The sequence below is a fragment of the Sturnus vulgaris genome, chromosome 21 (assembly GCF_052056855.1).
Source record: "Sturnus vulgaris isolate bStuVul1 chromosome 21, bStuVul1.hap1, whole genome shotgun sequence".
Lineage (NCBI taxonomy): Eukaryota > Metazoa > Chordata > Aves > Passeriformes > Sturnidae > Sturnus > Sturnus vulgaris.
Genome location: NC_142263.1, coordinates 5899703 through 5914188, shown reverse-complemented (window position 1 = coordinate 5914188; position 14486 = coordinate 5899703). Strand labels below are relative to the sequence as shown.

Below are 14486 nucleotides of genomic sequence, written 5' to 3'. Positions count from 1 at the left end.
CCCTGCTCTGAGCCTGGCCCAGGCCGTGCCATGGCCCCTGCTCTGAGCCTGGCCCAGGCCGTGCCATGGCCCCTGCTCTGAGCCTGGCCCAGGCCGTGCCATGGCCCCTGCTCTGAGCCTGGCCCAGGCCGTGCCATGGCCTCTGCTCTGAGCCTGGCCCAGGCTGGGCCATGGCCTCTGTTCTGAGCCTGGCCCAGGCTGTGCCATGGCCTCTGCTCTGAGCCTGGCCCAGGCTGGGCCATGGTCTCTGCTCTGAGCCTGGCCCAGGCTGGGCCATGGTCTCTGCTCTGAGCCTGGCCCAGGCCGTGCCATGGCCTCTGTTCTGAGCCTGGCCCAGGCTGGGCCATGGCCCCTGCTCTGAGCCCTCACCGTGTAGTTGGGGTTCCCGGGCTGGATGCGCAGCTCTGCCAGGATCCAGATGCCATTGGTGAGTTTCAGGGACTGGTAGAGCATGTCCTGCCCCTCCACGTTCCTCTTGGCTATGGTGTAGACATTGTTGTTCTGCAGCTTGCTGGAGACAGTGTCTTTGAAGGGAAGGGAGAAAAAACACATCTGTTATTCCAGATCCATCATCTGCAGAGACAGGAGAGCCCTGAGGAGCATTCCCAGGATGCAAGGGCACAGGGAAACGCTGGAAGGAGCACACATGACACAAGCAGAAAAAAATTCCAGTTCTCTCCATGGACTCACCTCATTCCTTTCAGGCTGTGATCTCTTGGTAAGTATTTGCCCATTTCACAGGGCTCTCACTGCCCTGGGTCACTCAGGACTTGATCAAGGGGAGATTTTCAAGATTGCTCAGAGGGGAAGAGGACTCTGCTTTATCTACAACTCCCAACCAGCTACAGCCAAAAAGTCAGAAGATGAAGGTGGAAAATAACAAAGACCACAGCCTGATGCTTGCTCAGGTTCTGAGGTCCTGTCCCAGACACAAGAGCTCTGTCCTAATTCTCTCACACACAGACACTTCTGACCAAATCAATGCCTTACAAGTTAGTAAAAATCCTTTCCCTTTTTAAAAAGACAATTAATTGAAAGGGTAAACCCTCCCCAGATGTCTCTAGACATCACAGGACTGTGGTACAGTTTTAACACACAGCCTGACCTCAACCCTCACAGGTGAGGTGTGATTTCACCTGCACAGCTGGATGGGTTCCACTGTCACACACATCATTTCTAAGGGACTTTTTGAGGAAACCAGAACAGGCAAAGACACAGAACAGCAGGACCCAAACCAGCAGCCAGCTCCTGGATGCCAAGGGGTTCCTCAGCACAGAGCAGAGCAAGTATCAGTCTCTGGATGCCTGTAAAGGGGCACAGTCACACTCTGGGTGGAAGATCCCACACCTGATAAGCATCACTGGCAAATTCCCATTCCTGGTGCCCAAGAGGAGAAATTTAACTCCCTGCTGGGGCAAGTGGAGCACTTTTATTTATGGTGGGTCATTCAGAGCAGGTTGGGCACTACTAGCAAAACATGAGGGAGAGAAACAGCCTTAAACCCAGAGAGCCCAGAGACTGGAAATGTGGGATCCATCTGAAGGAGGAGCACAGGGAGCAGGAACACAGCAGAGAAGCAGCACAAAGTGACCATGCAGCTCTAACCCATCCCTGCACCTACAGACACAGAGATCCACAGATTTGAGAATGGACACCAGAGACTAGAGAGAGGACAGCAGAGCCTGTTCATGCACCAGGGAATGGTGAGAGGAGGAGGCAAAGAGCCCTAAAAATCCACTCCCTGATGCAGGCACTTGGATCCACTGGCTCTCCCCAGGGCAGCCTGGACCCTTTGCTGCACCCCTTTGCTCCCTGGGCTCCAGAGCAGCTCCCTGCAGGTCGAGGATGGTTCAGGCATCAGCTAACCCAGACACACTCAGATTTAGGCTTCCTCTCTTCTCCAGTTACTATGGAAACTGGCAGATATATGTAACTAATGAGATCTTTTTGCTTAAAACCCCTCATTGCCTGTCTCCTCCTCCCACCCATACTCCTCCTCTCTACAATAAACTCAGCCAGACTTGGGACTTGGGCAGTGCAGAGCAGTCCCCTGCTCACAGGGATTAATCCGTGCTCCAAGGACATCACCCACCAGGAATAAAGCCCCAATTCCCACATTCTCATGCTCCCAAGACACCAGCAGGAACCTCCAGGCCTTTGGGAAGGCACAGTGTCCAACACAAGCACTGGATCAGAGAGCACATCCTTCTCTGAGAGGGATGCTGGTATTAAATGGGATTTTGTTTGCCCCATTTTGACAGGCTGTGGTTAAACCTCTCCCCTCTGGATGTGTCTCCTGAAGGTGGAACTATTGGCAAAGACTTTCTCCAGCAATGCTGACACCTGCCACAGCAGCCTCCCCTCTGCTGGGAGATGCTGTCAGAGTAAAGGCATTCCCTGGGGAGCAGGGATGCAGGATTGGAATGAGAAGCTGCAATTTTGGCAGCTACCCCATCACAGGGTGTGATGGCAGAGCAGGGCAGCTGTGCTGGGGAGCTCAGCAGGTGAGACAGGGCCACAGAGCAGCTGCTCTGACACCAAAATCTTCATGTGATGGCTCCTCCTGCCATGGAAACATCCCCAGCCTCTGCTGAGGGACACATTTCTGAGCAGGAACGTGCTTGTAGGGGGATGCAGGGATGGAAAGTGAGGCAGGGCAAACCCTAGGAAAGCCTATTTTCTGCTCCCCTGACCTCAGTTACCCTCCAAAGAGCAGAAAAAGCTCCCCCAAAAGATGCCCAGCCTCAGCCAGAGCAATGGTGAGCAGGCTGGAGCTATGCTTGGTTGCCTAGCCCTCCTGCCCCCTCTCCCAGCACAGATTTGGGGCCTGGTGAGAGCTGACCCCCTCTCCCCACAGGTAGCAGCTCCCATCCCTCCTGTGCTCTGGAGTATCAGCAATTTGGATTTTGGAGATCATCAGAGTTGCTAAGCAACAGTGGCAGGCTGTGGCTGGCTGAAGGCAGGACCGCTAATGCCATGTGACAGCACAGCCTTCAAAAAAAAAATAAAATAAAATAAACCCAGGCAGATCTTGCTGTGAGCAGAGAGCTGAGCCCGGGCCCCCAGAGCCCAGGGAGGCAGGAGCAGAGCTGGGTGACTCTGGGGACTCTGCAAACCAGAGCACACAAGTCCTTCAGCAAAGCAGCACAAGCCACACCTGGCCTTGCACAGCAACTTCCTTTTGTCTCAAGGTTTATTCTCACAATCCTCCCGAAGCACAAGAGAAGGACACAGGAGGTTTGGCCATCACCAAGGCCAGGGAAGTCTCTGACATTAACCCAGCTTTCAAGGCTGGTTTGTTTTCCTTGCATTTTCCTTTCTAAACAGAATTCTTTACCTCAGCCCCACAACCAAGCAGTGCTCATGGAAACACAGGAACACAGGGAGGAACAGATGCACAAGGTCTCCTCCTGTGCACTGAAGTAACCCAAGAGTTTTTTAACAGCACTTTTCTCCTGCTTAAATCTTCTGCCCACCAGCTTAAGAACTTCACATCTGAACTCAGAGAGCCAAGGTGAGCACCTGGCAACCACGGGCTTTGCACAAAGGACAGGCACAACAACACTGACCATCCACCTTATCTGAACTTTGTGGCAATCTGCAACTAGCAGTCCGTATCAGAAAGTAAAATTTAATGCCTATATTTTATGCTGTGATAGCTGAGAACATCCTTGTGCCATTTCTAGCAGCACCTGAATGGTTCTGAGCATCCAGCCAAGGACTGCATTCAAATACCAAGCACAGACTGAGCCAGTGGGGAGGCACTGGGGGCAATGTTTTGACAGTTCATTCATTTTCAATATATATAATATGCATCAGTTCTATAATTTATTAAACTATCAGCTACAAGATTTGCACGTACAGAAAAAACCAACATACCATGCAAGCTTGTGTATGATTGTCCCCCAGGATGTTTCATCAAAATAAAATCCAATTTCTATTTGTTCTGGCATTAGCAAATTATTTGGGGGAGAAAAACAAAGTGACCACTGAATACCAATAAAGCCATCTCAACTCCAAACATGAAAGCTGCTGTTTCACACCAAATTGTGGACTAGTAATAAACAACTAAAACCCAAATTCCTGTGCTGAACAGCACAGCAACTGATTGAGTGCCATTAAACGGAGGCAATCTCCATGTGCAAGTCAGCTCATCCTCTTCCACTCTGTGGGTTTGGGGAAGCAGTGTTTAGGAAAAAGAAAAACATTTAGCTCATCTGATTTGCATATCCTAATGTAGTGATCCTTTAGAATTTAGGCAAACTTAGCATGTTGAAAAAAAACCCAGTGTAAACAAGGCAAACTGAGCTTCAGTGCACGCTCAGTCACGGGGAAACCTCAGTTGCACCAACAGCACCCAGAATATTTGAGCTATAACAGTTCTGGAATCTATTTTCATGCACCAGATTCATGTGTTTGCATAAAAAAAAAAAAACAACAAATCAATTAATTTAGCACTGGATTAATAAGAGATGAGAATGCTGGGCTCTAACCATGACCTTGTGTTTTCATTATTTCTGAATGAGGTTTTCTCCAGGGAACTTTCCTCTTAGGAAGAGGCTGATACACAGAACAACTCTAATGAATTAAAAGATGTGCAGGGCATCCTAAGCATAGCTTGGCCCCATGATACAGCTCCAGAGGGACTTGTTCCTCCATGGCCAGAGAGCTGCAGCCCTCAGGAACAGCCTCAGGCCAAGTCCATCTCTCAGCTGAGCCCCAAATCCAGAATTAAGCACTCATCTCTGCTTGAGTCACTGGGAACAGTGGGAATACCTTCAAAGGTCCAGGATTTGCTTTTCTTAGAAACAAATATGGTGGAGACACAGATCAGACCCCACTTCCCATTTAAAGGTACCTGCTCCTCATCCCACAGCCTGACACCTTATCCTTGACTTCACTTGCTGTGCTCTGGGCTACCTGCAGCAGCCAAGACTTTCTGGTTGCTCAGTGCTTTGGGATGAGCTGCCAGGGACAGGAGCTTTTGTTGCAAGCCACCAAAGCTCAAACCAATCCTATCTGGTTTGCCTTGTGGGCACAGGATGGATCTTTTACCTACAAAGGCCTGGGAGCACAGATTCCCACAGAAGCTTCTCTGCTGCCTGCCTGTGTTTATCTCCTTTTTGTTTGAAGGAAGAAAAGCAATAACCTGGAGAGAAGTCTGCAGTTTACACAGGAGGTGCTGTAAGGTGACTTGCACTGTGACAGACAGCTCTGGATGTACAAGAAACTCACACGCTGCTTTTTGACAGATAAAATCCCAGCCCTCAGCAAATCCCTGCTCCAAGCCTAACTCACTTCAGAGCCAGTTCCACTCAGGGGCTCACAGCAGCATTCTGGTTCTTTCCTGCTCTTGTCCAGCCTTTCCCTCTCCCCATTTCTTAACACCTCCCAGGCACATCCCAGTCTCTTGGTTGCACACAGCTACTGTATTGTCTGTCACATTGCACATCAGCTTCTTCATCACCTCTCCTTGCCATTCACTCTTGTTATTCCCCAGCTCCAAACCCCTGTGTGTTCTTCATTTTCACCTTCATTTCCTTACTTTTCACCTCCTTGATTAGTCCTGTCTCAGTCCAGACACTTTCTAGAAATTTTCAAGTGGGATCATTGCCTGCATCTTCCTTGCAGCATCCCCCAAGCCTCCTGCCTTTCCCTCAGTAAAATCTAAATAGGGAATATGTGCTGGGTGTTTAGAAAGAAATTCGAATTTCAGTTTCTCCACTGAGGAAGAGCAGCACCCCCTGCTTGGCTGCTCTGCAGGGCTTCCAGGATGTCTGCACACAACTTCAGCCCCACTCCTCACATGGCACACATGTGAGAACTTGGGAAAGCAAAGGCTGTTTGCAGCTGGGAGAAGGAGAAGCTGGGAGAAGGAAAGCTGGAAGAAGAAGAGCTGGGAGAAGGAAAGCCAGGCTCTGAGGGTGCAGGATCACACTCCTGACCAGCCTCTCCCAGCACAGCTGCTCCACAGGGCTCCAAGTGGCTGCTGGAGCTGTGTTAGGGCACAGCACTGGGAGCAGAGTATTTTTAGCTGCAGCTCCTCTCACGTCACTGGGCTGGGATCAGTGAGGCTGAGGCATGAATGGTGTCTCTGAGCACTCACCACCTGGTGGGTGGGCTGGGGCTAGGAATGAATGACTGATCCCAGCAGATCCCAGCAGGGATAACACTCAGGGATGAGGACTCACTCCGAGGAGCCAGCAGTGCTCCTGAGCTGTTCCCTGTGCTGGAGGGCTGCACAAACCCAGCCTCTCCTCAGGTCTGGTGAGGAGCTGCTGGAATCTGCACACTTTTGTGCAGCTCTGCCACGAGTGCATTGCAAACCTGCAAAGAACACCACAAGCACTGACAGCCCAAATCGAGAGCTTTATTGTGGTTACACATCTCCTACAGGAGAGTCTTTGGAACAGGAATCGGTCCTTCCTCCACAAGGATCAAGTTCCTAAAGACTTTATATTCAGACTTGCTCTTCTTGGAAGAAGGGAGGTGTCTTAAGCCTATTTTCACTGGATTTAAACAGTCAAGATTGTGAATCTTGAAAAATTATCACCCTACTGAGGCACATGGCCAGGCACACACCCCTGCTCTGGTGTAAACTAGAAGATGGATTCAGCTCCTGCCAGATTTCACCCAGCCTAGTCTGCCTCTGCCCTGGTGGGTCTCACTTGCCATGCTGTGAGAAGTCTGCAGCCCTGAGGATGCTGGAAAAAGCACTCCATGGCTTTTGGATTTGGCTGATTCTTGGACAAGCAAGGCTTGATGCTCTTAGGATGGTCTGAGCTAGAGGAGGTTACTGCCTGTAGGAAATCAAGGTGAGAAGGCTGAGTCAGGGCTGCACCGGTAGAAAAAATACAAGGGACACAAGATTTCCTTGGTTTTCCCTCCTACAAGCTCTTGGCTGCTCTGTGCCCAAGCTCAGGTGGTCAAGGAAGAGCTGCAAGAGGGAGGAGGTGTTGGTAGCAGAAACACAGAAACAGAAGCCTCAATGGATGGAAGTGTTTGGAATCTGTTCATGAGGTGAGAGCCACTTTCTGCTGTGCACAAGTCAGAGAGGCTGGCAGGTCCTGGCAGGTCCTGGCAGGTCCTGTACTCCCCTGAGCATCCTGAGGGATGGATGGTGCTCTGGAGAGGCTCTGTGGCCACGCTCCTGCCTGGAAAAGGCTGCAGATCCCATTGCAGAGGAACTGCCTGGTGTTCCCTGCTCTCCCTGGGAGCTGCTAACTTGTCCTCCTCTGAGCATCCCCGGCCTGGGTGAGCAGTCTGCCCCGAGCTGGCAAACCTTTTTGGAATGGGGAGCATTCTGTCACTCCACATTTCATTATATTTTCTTCCAGGGGGAGCAGGGGGAGGCCAGGCTGCAGGAGAGCACCTCAACACCAAAATGAGCAGCTTCCAGTGTTTCTAATTGGAGATAAAGAGCCCTGGATGCAGCCAGGACAGGGCCAGGGCAGAAGGCACGAGCAGCAGCAGTTCTGCAGTGCAGGGGGAGAGGCAATGCCAAGCTCAGTGAGGAGCAGAGGGAGGACTGGGGGAGGCACAGAGGTTGTTCTCATTTGAAACCTCACACTGAAATCAAGTCATAAGGTCCAACAGCTGCTATTTTTCCCCTCCTCTTGCGTGCTCCATCTTTTATATTCCAAAATAGTAATAATTATGAGTACAAAGAGACCCATGGTTTCTGTCTGCTATTGAAGCACGAGGGTGTTCATTGTGTAATAGCAGGCATGAGAGAATAAAAAGGTTACAGGGTTGGTAATCAATAGGGACACTTCTTTCATCTGTGAAACAGAGCAGCTTTTGGTAGAATCACTTGGCTCCTGTCCAGAACCTCCTGAACAGGAGCAGAGCTGGCCCCATTCCACTCTTTTACACTCCCTTATCCTTCAGCATAGTAAGGTCACACGTACAAGACGCTCTCAGAGGCAACTCCAGGGCCAAACAAACTGAACAGGACCAAACATGATCAAAATGCATCAATATCTCAGCTAATGACAGCAGACCTTTCCCATACATCCCGTTCTCCACAAAAACCCTACTAACCCTATAGTGTCTGTAGTCTTAATCTTTCATAGCAGAAAAAAGAAAGAAGATGCCAAAAGGTGAAGTGAGTGGCCCAGGGTGATGCAGTAGGGCTGGGACACTTTGTTCAAAACTCACAGCAGCAGGACAGGGCTGCTGAACAGCCCCAAAAACATATTCAGCTCCATTTAAAGAGCAGCTTTGCAGGGAAGCAAAGTATAAAAGGGAAAACAAGAATACAAGGTCCAGAATGAAAGGAAGAAACAGATCGGTCAAATCAAAGACTTGGGTTTGTAGATGTGCTTTTATGAGGACCCAGCTAAAGTTTTTGACTGAAACAAGCCCTAGGATCCCAGGCTGTTCTATTCAAAAGTGCAATACTTACCTCTTCATTAGCCATCAGCTTATTCTACTAAGGTGATATCAATAAGGTGATGTTTAATGGCAATACATCAAAGTGCTCTCAGCTTGGCAGAACGAAGCTACTCACCAGCATTCAGGTGACAGTCTTTAATCTGGAACTGAAGCTCATTTTCATTTGGAATATCCTTCCATGTTGCAAGGAAGACCTGGCGCTCTAGAAACAAAAAAAAAAACCCCATCAGCACTGTGGGATCCTCACAGGACCCCCCAGCATTAATTACCACACCACAGAATGTTTCAAGGTAGACACACAAAAGGGCTTTGGGTAACTTTTTGCCCTGCTGGGGACAGACCTAGGATTTACTCCTATAACAACGTCAGTCTCTTTGTAAAAGCAGCAAAGCTTTGATGGATTTTGGCCTCCCCCAAAAGAGAGATAGTCTTTGCCATATGAGCTGTTTACAAGCCAAGAACATGCAGGATTTGACAAGAAGGAAGGAGATACAGACATTTAGGATTATGTTAGTGAAGGCTGCTTTTCTAGCAACTTCCAGCCAATTCAAACAAAAATTTAATAAAGGTACTAAGAATACACAAGTTCCAGTGGAAATAGTATGGGGGCAAATCCTAGACCCATTCAAATAAATCAAACAATCAAAAAACCCCAAAACTGTAACAACCCCAACCCAAACAAATACCAAAAAAATCAGCTTCAAAGAAAACAGATCCACCCCTTGTCTGGCAGAGAGAATGAGAGGAAGGGGCTTGGGTTCTGGCAAGTATTGGAACTGGAGGACAACAGGGACAGGCCACCAGAGCAGACCTGCTGAGATGCAATGGCTTGAAGGTCAAGGCACAGGTGACCCCTGCACCCAGCTGGGCACTGGGAGCACAGCCTGGCTGAAGGAGGCTCCCCACACACCTCAGTGCACTCACCCATTTTGCCATCCTCTACGAAAAGCACGTTGAGAGGGATTAGGCAGCTGAAGTAAAATACATCAATGTTGTTTTTCACAGCCACCTGTTACAGAAAAAACAGGGAGGTTAAAAAGTCTCTCTCAGCTGGAAGTCCAAAGGGATCACAAGATTCCCCACAGTCTCATCCCCCTGGAGTGCTGTCTCAGAGCAGAGGCCAGCTCTGAATGGACTGTACTGAGCTCCTGGGCAGTTTCAGACAAGGACCAGTCAGTCCCCTGCTCCATTTTCACTGAAAGCTGCCCAATCTTCTCCTGTGAACCTTGCACTGTGCTGTTTCAGAGCCAGTTCCACTCAGGGGCTCACAGCAGCATTCTGGTTCTTTCCTGCTCTTGTCCAGTCTCTCCTCATTTCTTACAGGCACATCCCAGTCTCTTGGTTGCACACAGCTACTGTATTGTCTGTCACATTGCACATCAGCTTCTTCATCACCTCTCCTTGCCATTCACTCTTGTTATTCCCCAGCTCCAAACCCCTGTGTGTTCTTCATTTTCACCTTCATTTCCTTATTTTTCACCTCCTTGATTAGTCCTGTCTCAGTCCAGACACTTTCTAGAAATTCTCAAGTGGGATCATTGCCTGCATCTTCCTTGCAGCATCCCCCAAGCCTCCTGCCTTTCCCTCAGTAAAATCTGAATAGGGAATATGTGCTGGGTCTTGATTCCTGGAAGAAGAAAGCCTTGCTACAGAGCAATCAGGTAACAAAAGATCACTTGACAAAAGACTTAATTCTCAGTGTCATTAAACTCCAGCAGCCAGGCAGTTTGCCTTTATCACACACACTTGCCTTGTTCCTCACTAATCTCTGCTAACAGTTTTCCCCAGGCTGAGAGCTGCTGGGACGAGCAGGAGCAAAGGGAGGTCTGAGAGGTGCACTGTCACAACACAGCACAGGAAAAGGCAGCTCTGGGCTTTATTTCCATGCCTCTCATGCTCTCCCACGTCAGCCCACACAGCAAGAGCCTGTCATGGGAGCACAGCTCAGCAGACACCTGCCATTGCTGCAACGAAGGAATCTTAAGCCTTGTAAGAAAGACCCAGAATTTGAGGTTGTGTGGGGAATTTCGGGAGCCATTTGAGTTCCTCCTTTGTTTGAAAAACCCCAGAGGGAGTTCTCCAATCTGTCACCCTGAAACACAAACCAGACCATGCTAAATGCTGAACCAAAGGGATAAATTTGCTGCTACAAAGATTTATGGCGAGACAAACTTCGCTGACATTAATAATTACATATATTGATGTCCTACCGGGAAAATCTATTGTCCCATAGCAGCAAGTTTAGAAGGACACCCACAAATGTTGACAAAAACCAGTTGTGGATAGACAAGGAAAGGGGATAAAACAGTCAGCTGATCAGATATGCATGCAAACCAGAGACAAGTAGAGGGAGATCAAGCTCCCAAACAAACTCTCCTGGCAACTGGGAGGTCCCTCAAGTGCAAAGAACTGCAGAAAGGTAAATGTGGCAATCTGTGGTGCTCCTGCTTTTCAGCCATCACTAAAGATAGCAGCTTATATTTAATTCCCACAGTTCAAACCAGCTTAAGAAGGGATTAGTCCAAAGCCTACTAAAACCACGTAAATGATGGTGCAGCTGAGGGAAAAATTGGGACTGGTTGTCTGAACCAGGGAGTTGTTACATGCTCTGATTGCTGGCGTCATGCTCACGAGTTGGAGTGTTCAGTGTTTGAACCAGAGGCACCAGAGGGGTAAAAGCAGATTGGTGGGTGGACTTAAGTGATTCACCACTGCAAAACATGATGGAACACACTGGGTGAGGAGCCAAAAATGCACCTCAGGAGTCTGGGAGGGGAGAGCTGGGGGAGGGACAGCAGGGTAGCCATTCCAGATGCTGTGCTTGGATATAAGTCATGGAGAGGAGCCAGAGGAGGGAAAATTCAGGCTAAATGTCTGGGAAAACCGACAGTGAGAATTATTAAGCAGCACTAAATTCCTCTGAGGAAGAGAGAAGCTCCAGTGCTTGGACTATTTAAAATCAGCCCTGACAATGCTCTCGATACGAGGAACTGTAGGAAAACAACAAAGCATAGAAGAGACTACACTGCACGACCCAAGATCTTTTCCAAGTCTGATTTAATGATTAATTGCCTTGCCTTAGAACAATAGAGATTACTTAGCTTTTGTAGCTAATTGTTGTTGCCATACAACAGCAGTTTCTTACAAGAGGGGTTGGAAAGCAGCTCCTTCTCTCCAGTCACGGTTCTAGAGGCACACTCTGAATTAATATGCCAGCCCTGTCCCTGCAGTTATAAGGATGCTATAAAAAGGTATCTGCTGACCTGTTTCTCAACTCTGCACAAACACACTGAGTAAGCTGCTTTGGCTATCTTGGGAGAGCTACCCAATTAAGATGCTCTGAAGTGCAATTTCTTCCCAGTAAAGAAAAATCAAGCCACATGCCAGCCTTCCTCCCAGACTGCATCACTGGACTCAGGAATGACATCACATATCACCTTGCAAGCAGCTGTCATCATGCAGGAACCAGCTGTCACAAGTAACTTTTACACACAGGATGCAAAAAGCTCTCCTTAACCTACAGCACTGGGACATGACTGGGGAGCTCCTCAAAATGAGCTTCCATTGTTCACCACCACACACTTCCCCCAAATTGTGCTCCACAAGATCTGGTCCATAAAAAGGCTCCTGCAGATACCTGGATGGGGAAACTCCTACCAAGAAGAGGTCCCCTGAATTGGTAACAGCTTCCCAAGGTCAGGGGAATCCAGTGCCATCTGACAGGCTACAAAAGCAGCAGAGAGCAGATCCATAGCAGCATCTGCAAGAAGCTCAGTAATAACAGTGACTTCCCAAAAAAATCCTGTGCTCCTCAGGTGGGAACATTGTCCTGAGATAGGCAATGACATTTGATGTGATAGCAGGGGCTGAGGAGACTCTCCAGGTTTGACATGCTTGAAAGGAACCTCTGCTTGCATTCAACAAATCCTCCAGTCCAGATTAACTTTGCTCATGGCTCTGTTTTAACCTGCTGACCTGGACATGAACTATTAAATCTCTAGCTAGACCTTTAGCTTCAGACATTTCAGAGTTGAAACAGAAGCATTTTTAATAAAAATGGCTTTCCACCTGTGATCTTTTAGAGACGGAAAAAAAATTTTAGTACCTTGTGAATTTAATCAAGCAGCCTACAAAGCTCTGAGGGATAGAAGTCAAAAGGTGTCGTTTTTGTGTGATGCTTGACTGTTGAAAAGGTGTGAGCCCACTAAAAATTGGCTCAGAGTTTCAAATCAGTTATGTCTTGTCCATGAGGAAGCAGCACCTCTAGAAATAACCCCTGGAATATATTTGCTCACCTTACAGCATGAGCACCCTTCTGAAGAGCTTTCTTGCAGTCCAGCCCTCTGATAGCCCAAACATAATATTTTGGGGAAGAAGTACCTCATAAGAACAATGTCAAGTTATTTTCTTCAATAGTGTAGGTTTCTGATGCTTTAAATCTCAGACTTGAGCAACAGAGCTGACTTTCAAAGTCAAGTCTGAAAGCAACACAGATGCTTTCCATCAGCAGCAAGTACACAACATACCCACTTGGAATCCCATTAGCACCTACACTAAATTAAGGATTTACTTAAGTTGGGTTTTGCTTTAGAGCCTGGTAACAGCCAAACTGTTAAGGCAAGAACAACTCTCCTCTGCAGAGCCTTTTTTACCTCACAAGGTCACGGCTTGTTCTGTGACAATCTGCTGCTCTGCCCCCAGGGAATGCTGCTCCTGCACTTCATTTCAGGTGACAGGTAGGGTTCTCAGGATCCCAGGGGTGCTTGCAGCCTCTGCCAGCCGTGTGCTGTTCCCTCAGGGCTGAGCCTGGAGCCGGGGCTGGGGCTGTGCAGGCACAGCAAGGCTGGGTTACGTCAATGGTCAGGGAACACAGAGTTACTGGGAGGGTTGTGCTCTCGTGTGCCTTGCTGCACTTCAAGTTCAAAATGTACAATTTATAAATGTGCTGTGCCATGCGGCAGACGTGCTCTTAACCCTCAAACCAACAGCTTTCTACAACTGAGTGAGGAACCGGCCATAGATGCCAAGCTGTGATCCAAATCCTTAATGCAGAACGTTCCCCAGGAGGGTTCTTTGCTGAAATAAGACTCTCACAAGCAGAGACTTAAATAATAACCCAGGCAACAAAACCAAGCAGCATCTTCCCCATCTAGCTCCCCACAGGTGTTCTGTGGTGGCTGGTCAGGGATTCTGACACTGCTCACACATGGGCAGATATTGTGTCATTTATCAAGCAGGTTCTGGAAGGTGAACATCTGCTGGCTGGAATCGCTGCTCACAACGATTCCCACAGAGGGCTGGATGTGTGAAATCTGTCTCCAAGTTCCGTGTTTGTGACCTGAGATGCATTAACAGTTCTGATGAATGAGAGCTCCAGTGGTTCTGCACTGCGAGACGCTGGAGCGTGGAGGAGCACAGGTGATGAGTTACAGCAGAGCTGAGACTGGAAGGACAGGCATCATCTACTGCATCAGCAACACTGATATCTCCTCAGTGAAGAAGCTGCCCCCTCCTCCTCTGTCTCTACAAAAACATTTTACCAAACTCATATCAAGAAACAAAAGCGTCCTGCACCTCACGCTGCCCAGCAGCAAGTCTGTGTTTCCAAGTGCCCCTCCTCAGGGGGAAATGCAGCTGGCAGATCCTTCCCTTTCCATGCTCAGATAATTTTACTGAATTAAATTAAAAAAAAAAAAAAAACCAGTTGGAAAAATCCAAGCTTTTTTCAGCTGCATGCTCTGTAGCTGCAGCAAGCAGGGCTGGCAGCTGACAGCAGGATGTGACACAGTGATGGTGCATTCTGAACGTGGATCCCAAGAGAGTGGCTCCAGCCTCAGGCAGACTTGCTGCTGCTCCAGGACTGCCAGCAGCTCATTTTCAACTGCACTGTCTCCTGCAAGGGGCTACAATCTCACAGAAGACATTATTATATTTGTGCCATGACAGGCCAGACCTGTCTGGTTGGCTGCAGGTTGGCTCCACTTCACCCATTTCCAGGATTAGGGGAGCAATTCTTGTGTGCTCCAGTGGCTATTCCAATTTCACAGCATTTCATAGCTATTTAAATGCCAATTATTAGGAACAGTGGT

The 14486-nt window shown here is 48.6% G+C and overlaps 1 protein-coding gene across 5 annotated transcripts in view; it reads right to left on the bottom strand.

The window, feature by feature from the left end:
* The window catches only part of AP2B1 (adaptor related protein complex 2 subunit beta 1), a 77759-nt gene that overhangs the window by 3270 nt on the left and 60003 nt on the right, over nucleotides 1-14486 (bottom strand). For all 5 annotated transcript variants that reach the window (XM_014876506.2, XM_014876504.2, XM_088176889.1 and 2 more), the window contains 3 exons: nucleotides 9322-9406; nucleotides 8513-8599; nucleotides 370-524 (listed from right to left, as the gene is read on the bottom strand). In XM_014876506.2, coding sequence (XP_014731992.1) covers nucleotides 370-524; nucleotides 8513-8599; nucleotides 9322-9406 — 327 coding nt within the window. The remainder of the gene's footprint in view (nucleotides 1-369; nucleotides 525-8512; nucleotides 8600-9321; nucleotides 9407-14486) is intronic.